Source organism: Periophthalmus magnuspinnatus, chromosome 23, assembly GCF_009829125.3.
Source record: "Periophthalmus magnuspinnatus isolate fPerMag1 chromosome 23, fPerMag1.2.pri, whole genome shotgun sequence".
In the NCBI taxonomy this organism is placed as follows: Eukaryota; Metazoa; Chordata; class Actinopteri; order Gobiiformes; family Gobiidae; genus Periophthalmus; species Periophthalmus magnuspinnatus.
The window spans coordinates 1,118,955-1,139,422 of NC_047148.1; the positions used below are offsets into that span (position 1 = coordinate 1,118,955).

At 42.9% G+C, this 20,468-nt stretch overlaps 1 protein-coding gene across 1 annotated transcript in view; it reads left to right on the top strand.

The window, feature by feature from the left end:
• Positions 1 to 244: 244 nt before the first annotated feature.
• The window catches only part of LOC117391387 (regulator of G-protein signaling 3-like), a 35,008-nt gene continuing 14,784 nt past the window's right edge, over positions 245 to 20,468 (top strand). Inside the window, exons 1-4 of the mRNA XM_033989177.2 lie at positions 245 to 517; positions 11,750 to 11,831; positions 19,741 to 19,846; positions 20,089 to 20,176. Coding sequence (XP_033845068.1) covers positions 245 to 517; positions 11,750 to 11,831; positions 19,741 to 19,846; positions 20,089 to 20,176 — 549 coding nt within the window. The remainder of the gene's footprint in view (positions 518 to 11,749; positions 11,832 to 19,740; positions 19,847 to 20,088; positions 20,177 to 20,468) is intronic.

Sequence of the window (20,468 nt, forward strand, 5' to 3'; positions counted from 1 at the left end):
AAAGCCCCTCATAGGGACGGGCTGAGACCCGGACTCTGGCTCATCCAGAGTGGAGACCTGCCATCTCTGCTCCAGCAATCTCCAGTGTTCTCAGGCATCCAAACATCTCTATTCTTGAAGACAACCTGGAGCTTGTGGACTTTTCTGTTAGGTTTAGTCACCTAAGTTGAATGCAGCCCTGTGTAGAGTCTGTGGATGCTGGTCTGATGTTCTTTTGGCTCAATTGTCAAAGTCAACACAGATCATGTTCTGGAGAAATTTGTTGTGGCCGTCTGATGGCTCCTTCAAAGACACTGATGATGATGGTTTTTTACTCACAGCAGAGCATGGTGCCCCCTTCTGCATAAATCCGGCAGCGTCCTCAGAGCTGGCAAGCCAATTGGAGCCTAGCCTGGTGTCGAATGATGGACGGGTAGCATTCAAGGAACAAGCGAACATCAGCTACACCTCCACAAGGAGCAATGCTAATGTCAGCTCCAGCACTAACCTTGGGAGAGCTGACAGTAACCAGCTCCAGGTGAGTACACTTCACTACTTCACTACTTCTTCACTACTTCAGCTCTCTGGATACAGTCTCATACTTGCTCACACTTTACCTCTTAAACAGTGGAGGACCATCATACCTCCAACAGCACAAGTATCCACACATGTGCAGCTGTCATCTAACTCCCAGTGTGACCCACAACCACTCCTACTCATGCATCCTCATTAAACTTTCACATCCAACTAAATATTTTAGCTCCACATGTCAGAGCTGTAGAGGGTGATGAAATTGCTCATGCCCACCAGAGGCTGCAGAGTGATTGGTCTTGTCCTGGTCCTGGTCTGCTCGGGTCTGAGGACTCTTCCCCCTATGCCCTGAAAATCATGGCCCCTGGGCTAAAGGCATGTGGAGCACTAACCCACACAATCCTAATGATTAATTTCAAATTAATCATTAGGATTGAACAAAGTCATATTATTATAATACTAAGTGTATATTTTAGGGCCACTGTATGCAATGTTTTGGTCAAAAAATAGACCAAAATAAAAGCATGTCTTCATTTTGGTTGTTTATATATATATATATATATATATATATATATATATATATATATATATATATATATATATATATATATATATATATATATATATATATATATATATATATATATATATACACCCCCCACACCCACACACACCCACACACACACACAGTGAGGCTAATAAGTATTTGAAGACCCTGTGATTTTCCCACTTAGAAATCATGGAGGGGTCTGAAATTTTCATCTTAGGTGCATGTCCACTGTGAGAGACATAATCTAAATAACCATGACGTCTTAGTGTATTACTAACAGTAACCTTGGAAACGGTGGTCCCAGCTCTTTTCATTGACCAGCTCCTCCCGTGTAGTTCTGGGTTGATTCCTCACCTTTCTTAGGATCATTGAGACCCCACGAGGTGAGATCTTGCATGGAGCCCCAGTCCGAGGGAGATTGACAGTCATGTTTAGCTTCTTCCATTTTCTAATAATTGCTCCAACAGTGGATTTTTTTTTCACCAAGCTGTTTGGCAATTGCCCCGTAGCCCTTTCCAGCCTTGTGGAGGTCTACAATGTTGTCTCTTGTGCATTTTGACAGTTGTTTTGTCTTGGCCATGTTAGTAGTTGGAGTCTTACTGATTGTATGGGGTGGACAGGCGTCTTTATGCAGCTAACGACCTCAAACAGGAGCTTCTAATTTAGGATAATAAGTGGAGTGGAGGTGGACTTTTTAAAGGTGGACTAACAGGTCTGTGAGGGTCAGAATTCTAGAGGATAGACAGGTGTTCAAATACTTATTTGCAGCAGTAACATACAAATAAATTATTTAAAAAATCATACCATGTGATTTCCAGATATTTTTTTTTAGATTATGTCTCTCACAGTGGACATGAACCTAAGATGAACATTTCAGACCCCTCCATGATTTCTAAGTGGGAGAACATGCAAAATCACAGGGTGTTCAAATACTTATTTGCCTCATATGTATGTGTGTGTGTATATATATATATATATATATATATATATATATATATATATATATATATATATATATATATATATATATATATATATATATATATATATATATATATATATATATATATATATAAAATCCAATCCACAGAGGGTGTTCTGAAGTATGTAACTTTCTTGGGGGGACATGTTACCTGCATGATTCCATGGAAATGGAAGTTAAAACCATACTATAGATTACAGAGAAAGTTGAATACTGTATGTTTTTGGACTAAATTATTCTTTTGTCCTTCACATTCAGTAAAAGGAAAATTAAATGACCTAACATTGTTTCTTATAAGCATTGTCACATTTTAAATGTGACACATTTTCTTTTATTGGTGTCGAAATGCTTTACTGTATAATTTTCTATAAGAAATTTCCACCACCATAACAGATGTGTACTGTATGGTGCTCACTAGCACCCAGAAAACCAGATTCCGAATCTATGGTACTCTGCTGGTTATTTACTCTGGTCTCTGAGGATTCCTTATGTGTTCTGTTATGTACCTGGCCTATGGAATGTCTGCAGCTGCACCTTTGTCGCAGTCCCTGTGGCACAGTCAGAAGTCATTGTTCCATCAGAGTAGGTCTACTGTCTGTGGATGGAGTCTGCTGGAGACATGCTGGGCCTGCTTTCCGTTACTACAGTCACCATGGTGATCAGGACATGCTGGGGTGTAAACACAGAGCTTCAAGTCAGAGAAATCTCACTGTAACACTGTTGTTTTCCCGGTTTAGTCCTGGGGTTTCATTTATAAAGCTTTTTTACATACATTTAACATGAAAATTAGCGGTTCACTCCAAAATCTCTGAACCTTGTGTGCCAGGGATATCATTGTTGATACAGAAGGAGGTCTGTGCTCAGAGAGATGAGAAGTGAGCAAGTTTGAGAAAGTCTGTGGAAATTTGCATTTTGTCTGTATGTACACTTTTAGTAATATTTTTTAAGTTTTATAAATGAGACCCTTGGTCATTATGAGCAAGTATTACTAGGGAAATGTTCTAAACTTCTCACTGGTTGATTTGGGGTCTCAGGCAGACTTGTGTCCCCTTGACCTGATGTGCTTGTCCTCCCTTGCTGTCCGACTGTTGGCATAACATAAACATAGGGTACAGTAGGTCCATGAGGGTGAGAGTAGCTGAGTGCAGCCGGACACACACTCAGAGGAAGGACCTATCGACAGGAAACAGCCTGTGTTTATGTCCGCATCATTTCCTGTTCCCACACTGCTCTTTGGTTCTCTGCTCTCTCACACAGTCTGAGACTCTCTGGGTTTGGGGATTCTGGTGCCTGGATTTGGATTTATCTGGAGATTATGTGGTTTGGTTTTTCGGAGTAGCGCTGCTGAGCTGAGACCCCCCTCACACCTTTAAGACTGAGGGAGCTGTTGGAACTTTGCTGGATCCTGGATGTGTTTTTCACTGAATATGAAACTGCTGTTCTGAGATGTACACCCTGCACCGCCTGTGTCACACCTGCATCAAACAGAGCCTGCCTCAGGTTTGCCCTCACCAGCGGAACAGCGGAAACTTACATAGCATAGGTTCTTCAAGCTCATAGGCGCAGTAGGCTCAGTACACTTTATAGACTGGCCTGTAGGCCTCATGGGTTCTGTAAGTTATGTGTTCTTTGAGTTCTGTAGGCTGTGTGTTATGGGCTTCATAGATTCTGTTGGCTTAAGGCTCTTTAGGTTCTGTGGTCTCTGTAGGCCTCATGTTTTTCAGGTTTTGTATGATTCTTAGGTTCTTCAGATTCTATTTCTCCTTAGGCTTCATAGGTTCTGTGAGCTCTGTGGGTCTCATAGATTCTTCTGGTTCTGTAGCCTTCATAGTTTTTTGAGATTCTGTTAGCTCCATAAGTTCTTCTGGGGATGTAGGCCTCATATATTATGGAGGCTCTGTAGACTATAGGTTCTTTGGGTTCTGTAGGCTCTGTTGGTCTTATAGGTACTTAAAGTTTTGTAGGCCTCATACTTTAGTTTCTGTAGGCTTCTGAGGTTCTTCAGGTTCTGTAGTAGGGATGGGACGATATAAAAATTTAGACTCACGATTATTGTGACCAAAATAATGACGATTAACGATATTATCACGATAATTATTAACCTATTAACATTCTGACGGCCCGGGCCTACATTACATCTCTACAGCAACACAGTGGCTTGCAAAAGTATTCATACCCCTGGAAGTTTTTCACATATTGTCACGTCACAGTCACAAATTTAAATACATTTTCTTAGCATTTTATGTAAATGGGCAACACAAAATGGCACAAGTGTGAAGTGGAAGGAAATATTTGATAAGATTTCCAATTTTTTTTTTAAATATAAAAACGTTGCCTGATGATTTTTGAAAGATTGAATGTTGACCTACCTACCCTTACTAAAAAGAGTCCACCTGTGTGTCATCTTGTCTCGGTATAAATGCAGCTGTGCTGTGAAGGCCACAGAAGTTTGTTAAGAGAGTGTTGTGGCGCAAACCACAAAATGAGGTCAAACGAGCACACCAAACAGGTCAGAGAAAAAGTTGTGATGAAGTTTAAAGCAGGGCTTGGATCTAAAAAGATTTCCCAAGCGTTGAACATCTCAAGGAGCACTGTTCAATCCATCATCCGGAAATGGAAAGAGTATGGCACAACTGCAAACCTACCCAGACATGGCCGTCCACCAAAACTTACAGAACAAACAAAAGCACTCATCAGAGATGCAGCCAGGAGGCCCATGGTGACCCTGGAAGAACTGCAGAGATCCACAGCTCAGGTGAGGGAATCTGTTCACAGGACAACTATTAGTCGTGCATTACACAGATCTGATCTTTATGGAAGAGTGGAAAGAAGAAGCCATTGTTGAAAACCATCCATAAGAAGTCTGGTTTACAGTTCACTAGAAGTCATTTGGAGGACACAGCAAACATGTGGCAGAAGGTCCTCTGCTCTGATGAGACCAAAATCAAACTTTTTGGTCTAAAAGCAAAACACTACGCGTGGAGATAAACTAACTCTGCACATCACTCTGAACACACCATCCCCACAGTTAAACCCGGTGGTGGCAGCATGGTGCTGTGGGGGTGCATTTCTTCAGCTGGAACAGGGAAGCTGGTCAGAGTTGATGGGAAGATGGATGGAGCTAAATACAGGACAATCTTGGAAGAAAACCTGTTGGAGTCTGCAGAAGACGTGAGACTGGGGCAGAGGTTCACCTTCCAGCAGGACAACGATCCTAAACATAAAGCCAAAGCGACAATGGAATGATTTAAAGCAAAATATATTCATGTTTAACAATGGCCCAGTCAAAGTCTGGACCTAAATACCATTAAGAATCTGTGGCAAGATCTGAAAACTGCAGTTCACAGTCTCCATCAAATCTGACAGAGCTTGAACTGTTTTGCCAGGAACAATGGGCAAAAATTTCAGTCTGTAGGTGTGCAAAGCTGGTGGAGACATACTCCAGAAGACTTGCAGCTGTGATTGCAGCAAAAGGCAGTTCCACAAAGTATTGACGCATGCTGCACTTTTCAGTTTTGTATTTTTTTTTTTTTTTTTAATCTGGAAATGATGTATAATTTTCTTTCTACTTCACACTTATGTACCATTTTGTGTTACTTGTTCACATAAAATTCAAATAAAAAAATATTAAAATTTGTGGTTGTGACTTGACAAAATTTGAAAAAGTTCCAGGGGTATGAACACTTTTGCAAACCACTGTACTGCTGCGTCACCAACACAAACAATCTACACATCAAATGAAAGCTACGGTGCTCGTCTTTCCAAATATGCAAACCATTTACACCTGTAATCACCACAGTGCTGACAGGAAAGTAGTTTTTACAGAAAAGTCAAAAATTTGAATTTGGAGTTCACTTAACTTTGAGGACTCTGGTTCTGTCAAACATCAACATATTCCCAGAAAGTTTGTCTCATCCATTCCATATAGGTCCAGAGAATAAAATCCAGTGAAGAAATTATGTCCACAAAATAATTCAGTTCCTCCATGTCCAATCTGCTGCACTAAATTATTTCAAACGTGAAATCTGTTTTTTGTTGTTGTTGTTGTTGTTGTTGTTCTTCTTACAATGCCAGCTTTGTTCCTCAGTGCTAAACAAACATGTTAGCTTGTGATTGACACCAATGTTGGCTAATAAAATGGGGGTTGTGGGTTGCTGGAGTCTCAGACAGCAAATCAGTGCTACAGATGACTTAAAGTTTACGCTCCACTCTCCCCCTTGTAGAATCAACCAATTACGTTTCACACATTTAATGACATTTTCTCCTTACAGCCAATGAAACGATGTATGGCATGCCATGCTTTTCCATAAACAGACAAAGTATGACAAAAGCCAAGTAGATTTGTGCGTAATGCATGCGCATTTTATGCACTGTTGTTTTGCGTTCTATACATGACGAAACGGACAAGACAAGCACGTACGAAGTACGTGATCGAGGACACTGTGGATCCTTGTACAAGTTATACTAGAGGCATCTCTGACCTGGAGCGTTTAGTGGCAAAGAGTGAAGATGACTGAGGACTCAAGGGGTAGAGGACCTTATTTTTTGATGGATTGGATGCTGTATGCGATCAGGAAGCGTGGTTTATTCTGCTATTGACATAACTGTAGGTAAAATATATTGCGTGTGTCTGTAAAATGCTGATGATAGCAAAGTCCACACAAACATGTGTCATTATTAATACAAATCCAAACTGACACAAACTGCATTCAGTAGTTTATTTCACATGGCATGTTACTTACGATGGATATTTTCGGCTCAAGTTTGGCAAACAATGCAGGATAGTTGTTTCGTAAATGCGTGTGTAAGTTGCTCGTGTTTACCCTCAGAACTACAACTTTTTTTTTTTGGCTGGGTCATCCATCAGAATAGGCGCAGACGCTAACACTATGGCAGAGGCCCCTCTTGTGAGCGATTATAATCATGCGCGATGATCACAATTATTAAAAAATGCCACGAACGATTAATTGCGGACCTAGCAATATTATCATATATCATCCCATCCCTACCCTGTAGGCTATAGGCTCTTTGGGTTCTGTGGTCTCTATAGGCTATGCTCTTCAGATGCTTCAGGTTCTGAAGGCGCTTTTGGCTGTAGTCTCAGGTTCTGTAGACTATAGGCTCTTAAGGTTCTGTAGGCTCTGTAAGCTTGTCTGGTGAGATCAGTCCTCACTGTTGGATGGATCTGGTCTGGGCTCAAACACATGCAGAAACATCCATTTGGTGCATGTGTTATTCATGGTGCGAGTGCAGGAGCAGGGACAGCGGTAAATATAGTGACACAGGTCAATGTTTGATGAGCTGAGTCTCCCAGGAGCCCATGAGGCACTCAAAACATGCACACACGCACACACAAACCTTGGAGGTGGGACTACCTACCGTCATTGGACTCTTTGACTTTTCCACTGTTGAGGTAGAAAAAACTGTTGTAAAATAGATTCTCAGGATATCCACTGAAAATTATAGTTACAATTATTTTGCCAACTGACCAGTCTTAATGCAAAGATTTTCAATTATACAATGGGATCTGATGTGATGGGATATAAATTAAATGGAATTTAATTTTCTGGTAGGGATCTACTACCTGCTTGTCTCCATGGAGATGTTCTTGCTTTGTCTGGAGTTTTCCACAGTATGGCATTAAATCCATTTATTTTGCATGTGTTAAATTCCATGTATTTTTATTTTTCAAAAATACCTTGAACAACATGCATTCCTATTGCGAGTAGGGCTGCGTTGTCAAAAGTATTGAAAATCAGATTCCAATCCATGCTACAACTAGTATTGAAACTAAATATTCATTTGAACAAGTAGCAATACTAAATAAATCACATTCACAGGACACAGAAATAGACTCTTCCTGAATAATTTTAAAATGATCTTGAGCCGTATCAGAACAAGTATGAGGCAGCATATACTAGTATACACTTATGGACCACTATGGAATGTACCTGGGCAATTGAGGAATTACACAGATATACGGCCACATGGTAATATAAAAAAAAAAAAAAACCTTTTTATTGACGGGTACAGTCCAAAGCCACAATAAAACAGAGACAAGTTAGCGCCACCCTTTGCTGATCCTTGTGATATTGGAATGGAAAAATATTGTATATCAAGTCTCTTCCCTAATATTGAAATAGAAAGCTTCAAATTTTAGTATCTGTTCGCCTCTCCACAAATCTGACCTGTTATTTGTCCTGGTGACATCATCTGCTTGTCTCTGTGGGCAAAGGTAAGTTGTAAGTACTGTGGAACATTCTAGGCAAGGCAATAACATTTGCATGGAGACAAGCAGAAAAGTTGCATAGCCCAGCTTTAACAAATTCTGGTTTTAGGATTAAGATTATGATGGCTGTGAGTGCAGTGTGATGTTTGTAAATATTTATCCAGGCTGATTCAGGGCTGCTCAGAGTTGTGTTGCCAGTTTGGGCCTTTTGTAATGGTTTCATACACACCTGGCCATATCCTTCTTAAATAGATTGTAATCAGTTCTCTCCCATCCAAAGCTGTGTGGGTCATAGTTTACTCTCTTCAGGTCCGTTTAAAACCATGACCTGAGCAGAGGCCACTCCTCTGGCTCTATTCCTCTGGCTCCGCTCCTCTGGCTCCGCTCCTCTGGCTCCGCTCCTCTGGCTCTGCTCCTCTGGCTCTGCTCCTCTGGCTCTGCTCCTCTGGCTCTGCTCCTCTGGCTCTGCTCCTCCGGCTCTGCTCCTCTGGCTCTGCTCCTCTGGCTCTGCTCCTCCGGCTCTGCTCCTCTGGCTCTGCTCTTCCTCCTCCACGCTGTCTCTCACCACTCAGGCTCCATTGTTGAGGAGTTGAGTATGTCATGTTTGTGTCAATTATTCATGTGCTTTTTTCTCACTTGAATAAACCCATCACACACACTTTACTGTCCCACCCTGAGAGAGCCTACAGCACTACAGGCTCAGAGGCTCGGGAGGAAGAGGCACAGAGACAAGAGCAGCCTGGATATATTACTGCAGGTTATTTGGTTTGTGCTTGAAAGGAGGTGTATGGGCCATAGAGACAAAAATGTATATATTCTTTGAAAATGTAGAGGTTGAGGTTCAAGTATTACACAAAACATAACTCATGACTCATGACATTAAGTGGTAATACAGAAAAGGCTTAATACACCTTCACTATAATCATTTGGATAATTTGGGCAAACGGGAGCAAATTTTGAAATTGAAAAATTGTATTTAAAATTTCAGGGGTTGAATTCTTCCTCAAAGAGCAGAAGAGAAAGAATAATAATAATAATAATAATAATAATAATTATTATTATTATTATTTATTTATATATATATATATATATATATATATATATATATATATATATATATATATATATATATATATATTTATTTATTTATATATATATATATATATATATATATATATATATATATATATATATATATATATTTTTTTTTTTTTTTTTTTTTAGCAAAAACAATATATCTGTTAACATTACAATGACATACGTTTTTTGAAAACTCTCAACGTTACTGTGGCATCACCGTGGGGTCAATGGCGACATGACACATTAGTGTTTGTGGGCTTCGTCCATTGACTCAATGTTAACAAAAACAAATATGCATATCCCATGCCTACGGCATGGTGTGCTTGGATACTGCAGTCAAGGCGCGGGGTGAGATAGGGGGCGAAGTTGCATGCTTCACGTGAGTGAAGATGTTTTCACTGCTCATCCAAGCCGCTTCTTCAGTTCTGGTTAGATCACTGGTGGACCCTTATATCTATCTGAACAGAGGAGCTAACTACACTGAAACTAAAAACATCTATTGTGAACAGTTTCTAGGTAGCTAAGTCTATTGAGCTATACTGAGTGTGCGCTGTGCCTGAGTCATACTTGGCAGAATCATTCAAGCCCCTAATGGGTGCTTTCATAACTAACGTCCTGGCTAGCCCTATGGTTTTCTTTATTTTGATTTGGGCTTGAGTATGGAGTTAAAAATAGGAGATAGATGATGCCTAAGCCCCCCGATTCCTGTTCAAGGAAGGGCAAACAAAAATTGCTTCTTTAACTTTTCTTTTCTTTGGCTAAGATCTGTACCTCACTATCCTCACTATCTTCATAGATAAATTTAAACCACAATAATGATGTAAATCTGCCTTCCTCATTAGAAAACTACAGTGCCCAATGGGAGCGAACGTTGCTGTTGGCATCTCCTACGGATAGCTGCAGATCATGCTAGCAGGCAGGGGTTTTTTTTCATTTGTACAAACATGACTACCCAATTCTGCTGAATCCTGCATGTATCACCAATTAAAAAAATTAAATTGGAGAAAGAAGTACAGAGTAGTGGGTGCGTACCAGTGGCAGTGAAAACGGGGATTGATGGACTATATGAATGAAAATAAGCGATTGAAAGATTGCTCGTACATGCATGAATCATTCCAATTATAACTCTGAGAGGATAAATGAGAAGGAAACAACTATAACATGGTTATGCTTTCAAATGTCTATTTTGCAGAATAGGGTAGCGTTAAATAAAACAAGTAAAAGTAAGTAAGTAAAAAACATACTGTTCAAAGCAGACAGAGTTAGAGGGAGTAGGCCAGTCTAATAAATATATCAGACAACACAACTTTAAGATGCAATAGAAAAAGGCTGAGTAGAAAACCACAGTAAAGACAAAATAACATTTACATAGACTCAAATGCTTGTGTTACTTTTGGCTCAGCTGCCCCTCGGAGCAGGATTATAGGTCAGACTATTGTCCTGGCCTTAAGCACAGCAGCAGTCCACACAGTCTCCACAGAAACTACACAAGTATCTGTGTAACCTTTAGAGACAGCTGAATCTCACACAGATCAGGAGCAATAAGCAGGCATCTGTCAGCTGTACTCCAGTGGTGAGAGCCAGAGGAGCAGAGCCAGAGGAGCAGAGCCAGAGGAGCAGAGCCTGCTCCCTCCATCCCTCATGGTAGAGACACTTTGGTCTCTCCTCCATCTAGGATCCTCCTCCTCTCTCTGCAGCACAGGGCCTTAGACAGAGGCCACAACATTCATATGCTTTAGGTGACAGGATAGAGAGCAAGCATGTGGGATCCTTTCACAAACACTATTACTTGGAGTGCTCTGGAGTACTGGGTGACCATGCACACCCCTGAGTTATAGGTGGTCAAAAAACACATTAAAAAAATCTACATTAAAATAAAATCTATTCTAATATTAAATTTAAATATAATATTATATTGTATTATAACATTACATTACAATATAATATAATATTGTATTTTCTCCTCTCTATTGTGAAATACCTTGAGTACCACACTTGGGTGAGACATTTAACCTGGTGTCTGTACACAGGTGTGTGATTGCATGAGTGAATTTGTGGTATTGAGCGCACAACAGAAAAGCACTATCAAAATGTGACCAGTTGACATTCCTTTAGGATCAGAATGTAAGTAAGTGTAAGTAAGGATTGGGATATTAGGAAGAATGTATTTTAGTACTTTATGAGTATGTTTAAATTCCCTCCTCCCGCTTCTGATAGTTCACATGTCATGGTTATTGTGAGGCTAACAAATAACAGGAGAGGGGAAGTGTCTGTAGCAAAGGGCTGTTTAATACAGAAAAGCATAAAATAACAATCTCACAACATCACCTCGAAACTTCTGGTTTTATCATAGTATAATGTGTAACTGTACTTTCTTCAGTCTCCTTTTGTGTTTCAGATGGTCATTGGGCGTGGTCCAGATGGGTTTGGCTTCACCATCTTCTCGGACTGCCCAGTGCGTGTGCAGGACGTGGACTCAGGTGGGTCCAGTTCACTTCCGTCTTCAGCTTGTGAACCTGTTTGTGTCGGCGCCTGCTTTAGTAACAAGCTTGTGTGGTTTTATTCCGCCCAACCCACTTTTGCCTCTAAATGCTCCTAAACTGCAGTTTCTTTGTGGTGGCACTTCCAGGTAAGAAGGAATCCCATTCATGTTAATGGAAAATTTTTGAAGTTTTTGTGCTAAAATATGATATACCTTAGTTTGATTTGTGTCAAATATTGAATGTTCCAAAGTGATCAACAAGTCAACACTGCACTGATTCTCTAGGAGGCTTTAAAACAGCTTTGGAGTCCATATTGAAGATGAGATCAGCCACCCCATGCAAAATAATACAACCCAAATGACAATGGCGGTGCTCAGAATTGATTCTTTGCAGCTGATGTCATCAACATTCCCAGGGGGTGTGACGCTTACTGAAGATGCTACTCAATCTGAAGTTCTGTGACCCAAATTAGATTATAATCTGTCTCTCACACGTAAAATTACAGTCAGCAGGTTTTCAGTCACTTTCACCTTTGTGTGTTGAAACTCAAACCCCTAACATGGATACAAGACTGTATTGGTGACCGGGTACTGAAAATGCATTTCTTGCATTTTCAAACACAAAATCTTTTTTGACCGTGTTTGTTAATGTGTGCATTGAGTCACATGGTAACTACATTTAGAACAACCTGTCAAGATCCTAGTCTACCTTGTGTTGTATGCTGTTTTTCCCCTCCCTTCTGTGTCAAAGCCTGGAGCTGGGCAGAGATTCGGGCTCCTTCCATGCACAACTGTAAGTAATTGTTAATCAAGTTGGACCTGGGGAGGACAAAGGGAGCCAGGACCTGACACTCAGTGCCAGACTGTCCATGTATCCACAGTGGTGCAGCTCTCCTTGGCTCAGTCTTTTGTTTTTATATTGGCTAATCTTTTCTAAGTTGGATGTTTTTGCTCCTTGTCAGATTCTGCTCCCTGGACCCGCTCAGCTCCTCTGTCTCTGACCCAGCTCTCCACGACCAGTACAAACCTCACACCCCCCAACCCAGCTCACCTCAACCGGTACAGCTTATCTTGTCTCTGACCCCGCTGCCCATGATTTACTACTGCAAACAATCATGCTCTCAACTACCTGATAAAGCTACCTTCATTTGCACATGTCAAGCTATAAATAAGCCTTGTTAAATTGTTCCCCGATTTCTGTATCTTTGGTCTCCCTGTCAGTCGTTACGGCAGAACGATCTGGCCAACATGGACCAATCAGACTCATGGCAGGATCAAACGCTACACCGGGCGTTTTCGCATCACGGAATCATCAATGGGCAACATGAATAAACCATCCAGACCCTTCTTGAATCTAACCACACTGACCCACCATCTTCTCGGACTGCACGGTGAGCGTGCAGGACATCGACTCAGGTGGGTTCAGTTCACCTTTGGAGAGTTATGCAGCTCTCCAAACAGGTCTCTGCTCTGCTCAACTCTGGCCTGCAGCTCCCACAGCCACCACCACCACCGTCTCCGGGACCACCGCAGCGCTGCGCCCTCAGGAATCGAGAGGCATATTCAGGTCAGCCCAGCCTCTGACGGGGCTTCCTTTTTCAATGCACCTCCATGTTTCAACAATGTCCAGCCTTTTTTACATCAGACGCTGCGAAAATACGGTACATGTGTGGATTATTGAGGGGGAGAGCACTCCAGGGGGCAGAGGCAAAATTTCCGAACGCTATGTTAGAGCCTGTGACTTTTGATGGGTTTGTGGGAGAGTTTAAATTAGTCTTTGATCAACCACAGTATCAACCTGATGCCTCGCTACACCTATAAAATGTGGTCCAAGGTTCCAGGCCTATGGCAGATTATACCATTGATTTTTGGACACTGCCGGCAGAGGTGGATTGGACTGACAGCGCTCTGAACGCTGTCTTTGTGAAAGGATTAAGTGACAAATTAAAGGATGAACTGGTATCACGAGATGACCCACCTGACTTAAAATCTTTGATTTCCCTCGCGAAACGTGTAGACAGTCATTAAAGGGAGAGACGCCGTTTCCCTGTCTGTGAAACATTCCGCCCTGCTGCCACCAGTCAACCTTCCCCCAGCAACACCCCCAGCAGAGGAACCAATGCAACTGGGTTGTGCGCATCTGACTGCAGAGAAGCGCCTGCGACGCCCCCAGGCTGGTGAGTGCCTCTATTGTAGAAAATAGGGGTGTTTCCTCACAACCTGCCTGGTTCGCCCAAAAGGGGGCGGCCATCAGTAGGACTGGGAGTGCTGGTGGGTCAGCAACACATCTCAGAGAAGAAAAATAATAGATTTCAGCATGATGCTACCTTGTGCTTTTGTACTGTTACTCCTGTCTTGGCCGTCATTGACTCTGGAGCTCCCACTACGCCGCTCATTCTGGGTCACCCCTGACCTACAATTGACTGGGTTAGGGGAAGGGTGTTGGAGTGGAGTCCCTTTTGGCATGCGAACTGCCTACATTCTGCCCTGGCTCGAGCTGGGCAGTAACTGAGTGGCCTACGCCCAACAAGACGAAACAGCTACAAAGATTTATTGGGTTTGCTAACTTCTACAGACATTTCATCGTTGTGGTTGCTCCCCTCACTAAACTCACCTCTCCCTCCAGACCTGGACCCAGGAAGGCCAGTCTGCCTTTGAGAAACTAAAAGACCTATTCACCTCTGCCCCATTTTACGCCAGCCTGATCCCTCCCGCCAGTTTCTTATGGAAGGGGATGCCTCAGACACAGGTGTTGGGGCAGTCCTCTCCCAAAGGTTTGAACCACACAATGGTTTATATCCTTGTGCCTTGTCCCTTTCACCAGCTGAGAGCAACTACGATGTGGGGGATCGAGAACTGTAGGCGGTCATGCTTGCCCTGGAAGAGTGACGCCACTGGTTGGAAGGGACAGGGCATCTGTTTCTGGTTTGGACAGATCACAAGACCCTAGCTTATATTCAGCCAGATAAACATCAACACCAGGATCCCACAACATCAAGCCGGATGCACTCTCGCACCAGGGACGGATGCTACCACCCCTCTGGAGCCCATCATAACCCCTACCTGCGTGATCGCAGCTGTCCGCTTGGAGACTGAGGATCTGGTCTGAGAGGCTAAACACACTCAGCCTGATCCAGGTACTGGCCCACCTGGTACTCTCTTTGTTCCAGATCCTGTCCGCTGGGTCCACTGCACTCAGTTCGCCTGCCATCCAGGGGTCAATCGCACACTCTCCCACCCACTGTTCCCTCTAAGCTGCACACGTGCACAATTGCGCACTGCTGACACGGTTTCCGCGCACAGAAGATCTGTGCTGCGCACAAAAAAATCAAACCGGAGTTGAAAATAAAATAAACACACAACAATTCATTCTGCGCTATTTTTCAGTATGAGTCAGTGAGTGTGACCGGGACGAGCTGCTCCAGACAATTATATGATTCACATACGGATTTGCGCAGCTCATCAACGTCATTGACAGGCTCCTCATGGGCCGCTATCAGAGTTTTAGCCGATGTGGCCAACATGAAGTGAAGACTCGCTAATGATTCTAAGGCCATGTCCCAATTCGCCAAACTGGCCTTAGGATCACCATTGGAAGTGTGTATCAAAGGGCAGTTACGTAATTTCCGGCGCGACAAGGGCTGTCCCAATTCAACGCACCCTACTGAATGCACCCGACAAACCTGCCCTTCCCTTTCCACCGTTTCCATGGAGATCGGACGTACCTGAAGCGTGCATGTGTGCACACTTCACGCACTTCTATATCCCATCATGCACCGCGACTACGCAAGAAACAGAAGAAAATGGAGTCCGCTGCGCAATATACGTTCAAATGTTCGTACTGGTTTACCTCATCTACAACAGAGTGACATGAAACTGTTAAATCTGAATAAAGATCTGTACAGTGTGTGTGATGATTAAAAAGGAGGAGAGTTACATGGAATAAAGGAATGTGCAGTTATTGCTAGACAATAAGAAAACATTATTATCATTAGAAATTATTACTGCAATAAGAATAATGTAAGAATGCTTGTTTCTATTGTAAGCGTCAAAGACCAAGAGACGTCAGAAGAGTTTAATGAGTTGCACACAGGTAATGTGAACAATGAAGCAACGGACTCTGAGGAAAGGACAGAACAGAGTCCTGAGACGGGCACAAAATCTTCATGTGTTCCGGTACATTCCATAGGTCTGCGCCCCCTGGTGGGCACGTGTCATTTACCTTAGTGTTAGTAAATCAAGATACTAGATTGATGTAGCGCTGCACTGCTAGAAAATCCCTCACAATAGTAATATGGAAAGAACTGGCACGGCATAGAATGGAAACAGCGCCCTCTACTGTTATTAAAGTGGTGTAGCCACTGGCCAAAATACCGAACCATTAAACTGCAATATCCCACTATATGTACAACTAATCAGTGTTCTCTGGTTTATAGACTATGAATGTGAAAATGATATTTTTACCTCTGTCTCTGTTCTTACGTTTTCACAAGGTTTATTTAGTTTAAGTTATGAAGTAGCTACAAATGAGAAAAAAATCACCTTGAACGTTATAATTGCCTATTGATATTCAATCTAAAAAAAAAAAAGAAACGGTTGTGACGACGACATCTTGACTTTTCTTCTATTAAATAATACATCATTAAAAAATAACATAATGTGTGTATCGTACGTTCAAAGACAGAGGTGGAAGTGCGGTCCGTGGTGTAGACCTGTCCCACTTCAGCAAGATGGAGACTACACTGAGGAGGGCAGATTCTCGACCGGAACCTTCAAACTACACTTTGAAGAGTACTTCGAAGGGACCCTTCAAAAGGTGCATTTGGCGAATTGGGACACGGCCTAAGTGTTTAACCCCTTAACGTTCCGACGGCCCGCCCTCGGGCAAAGATGCGCACGTAAAATTATGCACGCGTAATTTTACGCACTGTTTTGCAGCAGTTTTGCGTTTTAAACATGACGAAACGGACAAAACAAAGGAAGTACACGACCGAGGACACTGTGGATGTTTGTACAAGTTAAACTAGAGGCATCTCGGACCCGGAGCGGTTCATGGAACCAAGTGAAGATCTCATGATGGACTGAAGAGTAGAGGACCTTATGTTTTGATGGACTGGATGCTGTTCAGTCTTTCTGTGTGGAGTTTTTCATGTTTCTCCCCGTGTCTGGATGGGTTTCCTCCGGGTACTCCGGTTTCCCCCATCAACCAAAACATGAACGCCCTTCGAGACAACTGTTGTTGTGATTTTGGGCATTACAAAAATAAATGAATTGAATTGATTTTGAATTGTTCCTGATCGGTAAGCGTGGTTTATTCTGCTATTGACTTAATCATGGGTCAAATGTGTATCATGTGTAATTATTAGCATTGGCTAATGCCAATCTGTGCCCCCCGACCACCACCAATCATCACGCACACACCACTTGGGCGAAGTGTCTTGCCCAAGGACACAATGACAGAAGTTGGTCCGAGCGGGACTCGATCGTCCAACCTCTGTCACAGAATGACTCACACTGTCACATGTACAGTGTGTTTTTAGTTTCCAGTGTGTTTGTTTACATTTTGAAGTGTGTGTGTTTGTTCACTGTTTGCAGTGTGTGGTTTGTAAATATATATTTATTTTGACCCATACCACTTGTTTTGAATATATTTTATATACAAATACACATTATATATTGTGTTTTGATATGATATATAAATGTACAGTAATAGAGCAGCTGTGCAGATACAGATTTCTCTCAGTGTGTGTTGGTCATTGAATACTGTCACTACTTTGAGTTGTGAACATCAAATGATCGGGTCATATACTGAAAAAGAGTTACCGGACCGTCTCCGAGACACAGTAGGACAATCTCACTCAGTGCACAGTAAAAGCTTCACACAATGGCTTATACGTCAGAGCTTTATAATAAAAATGTTAAGTGTGTTTTCAACATTGGAGTTTACAGTTGGCTTGGTTTGGTTGGAAGCTCGTGTTTTGCCATAGTTAAAATTAAATATTTATACTTCCAATAGCATTAACATACTACACAGGTCATGAGCAAAATTTTTGTCATTTTCATTGTATAAGTGGCTAAAGCACTTAATTAAAAGTCTTATAACAGAAATGTAAATGTGGTAATTTGATTCTTTTAATAAACCATTTAACTTGGATGGATGCGATGCAGCATGACCACAGTGCACAGGTCTGATGTTGCTCACAGTGGTCCATGGGACCGCTCAGGGAGTTTGTGTGTTTGCTCAGACTCGTGAAAAATTTGAGGGAACATTGCTCCCACCTGAGATGTCACTTCTGGTGGCCCACGGTCGACAAAGACACCGGGGCCTATGTGTTGGCGTGCCAGGGGCAAAGACTCCCACTCGCCACCTTCCATCTGCTCCAACCGGTACCAGGTCCAAAACGCCCTTGGTCTCACATGGCAGTGGACTACGTGACTGGCATTCCTCCATCTTAATATAACACAGTCATTCTCACAATTGTTGACCGGTTCTCTAAGGCAGCCCATTTTGTCACCCAACCAAAACTCCTGACTGTCAAGGACCGCTGACCACTTAACCAACCATGTGTTACGACTCCATAGAATCCCGGCAGACAGCCCAAGTTTGCCGGCCCTTCTGTGGGAGCTTGGGCGCATCGGTGAGTCTTACCTCTGGTTTTCACCCCCAGATGGACAAACTGAGCGGGCCAACCAAGACCTAGAGACTGCGCTACGCTGTGTTTTTTTCCTTCAGTCTCTCTACCTGGAGCACATTCTTGCCATGGACTAAATACTCCCACAACCTTTTGGTGAGTTCTGGTACCGGCCTTTCCCCCTTCCAAGCCTCTCTAGGTTACCAGCCTCCACTCTTCCCATCTGAGGAGAACGACCTGGCAGTGCCCTCTATCCAACACCATCGGCAATGCTGCCGCAGGGTCTGGAGAAGAACTAGGGTGGCCCTTCTCCAATTCAAGGCCAGGATGAAGGCAGCCACGGACAAGTATCATACTCCTCAATATCAGCCAGGTCTGTTTGGCTCTCTTAAAAAAAATATTCCCCTAAAAACAGATTCTCAGAAACACTCTCCTTGCTTCCTGGGGCCCTTAAAGATAATCAAAATCATCAGCCCATTGGAAGTACGCCTTCAACTCCCTCCTTCTCTCTGCATCCACCCTACGTTACATGTGTCCCAACTCAAACCTTTCTGACCGCTTTCACTGTCAGCTCATTGATGTCCGCCGACAGGGCAGGACTACATTATCTTGTGGACTGGGAGGGGTATGGCCCTGAAGAGTGCTCCTGGTTGCCCAGGGTGCGCATTTCCAGTGATGGTCAGAGGCTTTCATCATGCCTGGTGGTCCACCAGGAGGTGTCCCTTAGGATGATGTACTGTCAAGATCCCAGTCTGCCTTGTGTTATGTGCTGTTTTCCCCCTTCCCTTCTGCATCAGAGCCTCGAGCTGGGCGGAGATTCTGGCTCCTCCCATGCACACCTGCAACTAATTGTTAATCAAGCTGCACGTGGGGAGGACAAAGGGAGGTGGGACCTGACAATCAGTGCCAGATCGTCCGCATGTCTGCAGTGGTACAGCTCTGCTTGGCTCAGTCTCTCATTTTTGCATTTGCTATTCTTTTCTAAGTTGGATGTACACCTCAGCACACCTCAGCCGGTACTGTTTACCTCATCTCTGATCCCGCTGCCCGCGATCTACTTAAGGACTACTGCAAACAATCCCGCTCTCAACTATCTGATCAATCTACCTTCATTTGCACATTTCAAGCTGTAAATAAACCTTGTTAAACTGTTCCTCGAGTTCTGTATCTTTTATCCCCGTCAGTCGTTACGACACAACCCCAGCATGATGTCACTGCAAAGCATCAATAAGGTAGATACAGGTGTCTCACATGTGTTGTTTTGTTTGTGTGCAGGAGGCCCCGCCCATTCTGCCGGCCTGTGTCATGGCGATACAGTTCTCCAGCTAAATGGGGTCTCTGTGGAAACCTGGGGATGTGGTCAGCTCGCACATGCCATCAGGTAACCCAATCTGAGCCACTCAGAAACTACCACCACAGGCCACATAAAACTTTCCTCCTTGCATTTATGGTGACAGTATTGTAATTTACATGTTTTGTTGTGCAGACATCACAATGGTCATAATTCTTTTTACAGCACAAATCTCCTCTGATAGACCCAAAATATAAATTGTGTATTGTGTATCTCTAACCATAGCTCCTCACAGTGCGACCATAGGCCTTCATTCATTCATACATCTACAGGTGCTGCCCCGCCCACATCTCGCTGGTTGTCTGGAGAGCCCCTGCTGAAACCACTCCCACATCATGGCCCCGCCTACCTCTCCAACAGGTCAGTTCATTCTACAAATGCACAGAGATGGTTTGGACATGGGCATTGGAGGAGTAATTGTTACATTGTTCATTGGTCAGATGTGGCGTTCAGAGTTGCAAGGAAACAGGAGGCCTAGACCAAGGGGAGACAATGATGTCAATGTCAGATGTATAACAACAGATGCTGAGGAGAGGGTCAGATGGAGTAGAGGATACAGGGGAGAAAATCAGATGGAGCAAAGAATATAGAAGAGAGATTTGGATGGAGCAAAGAAAGAAGAGGAGAAGATCAGATGGGGCAGAGGAAGCAG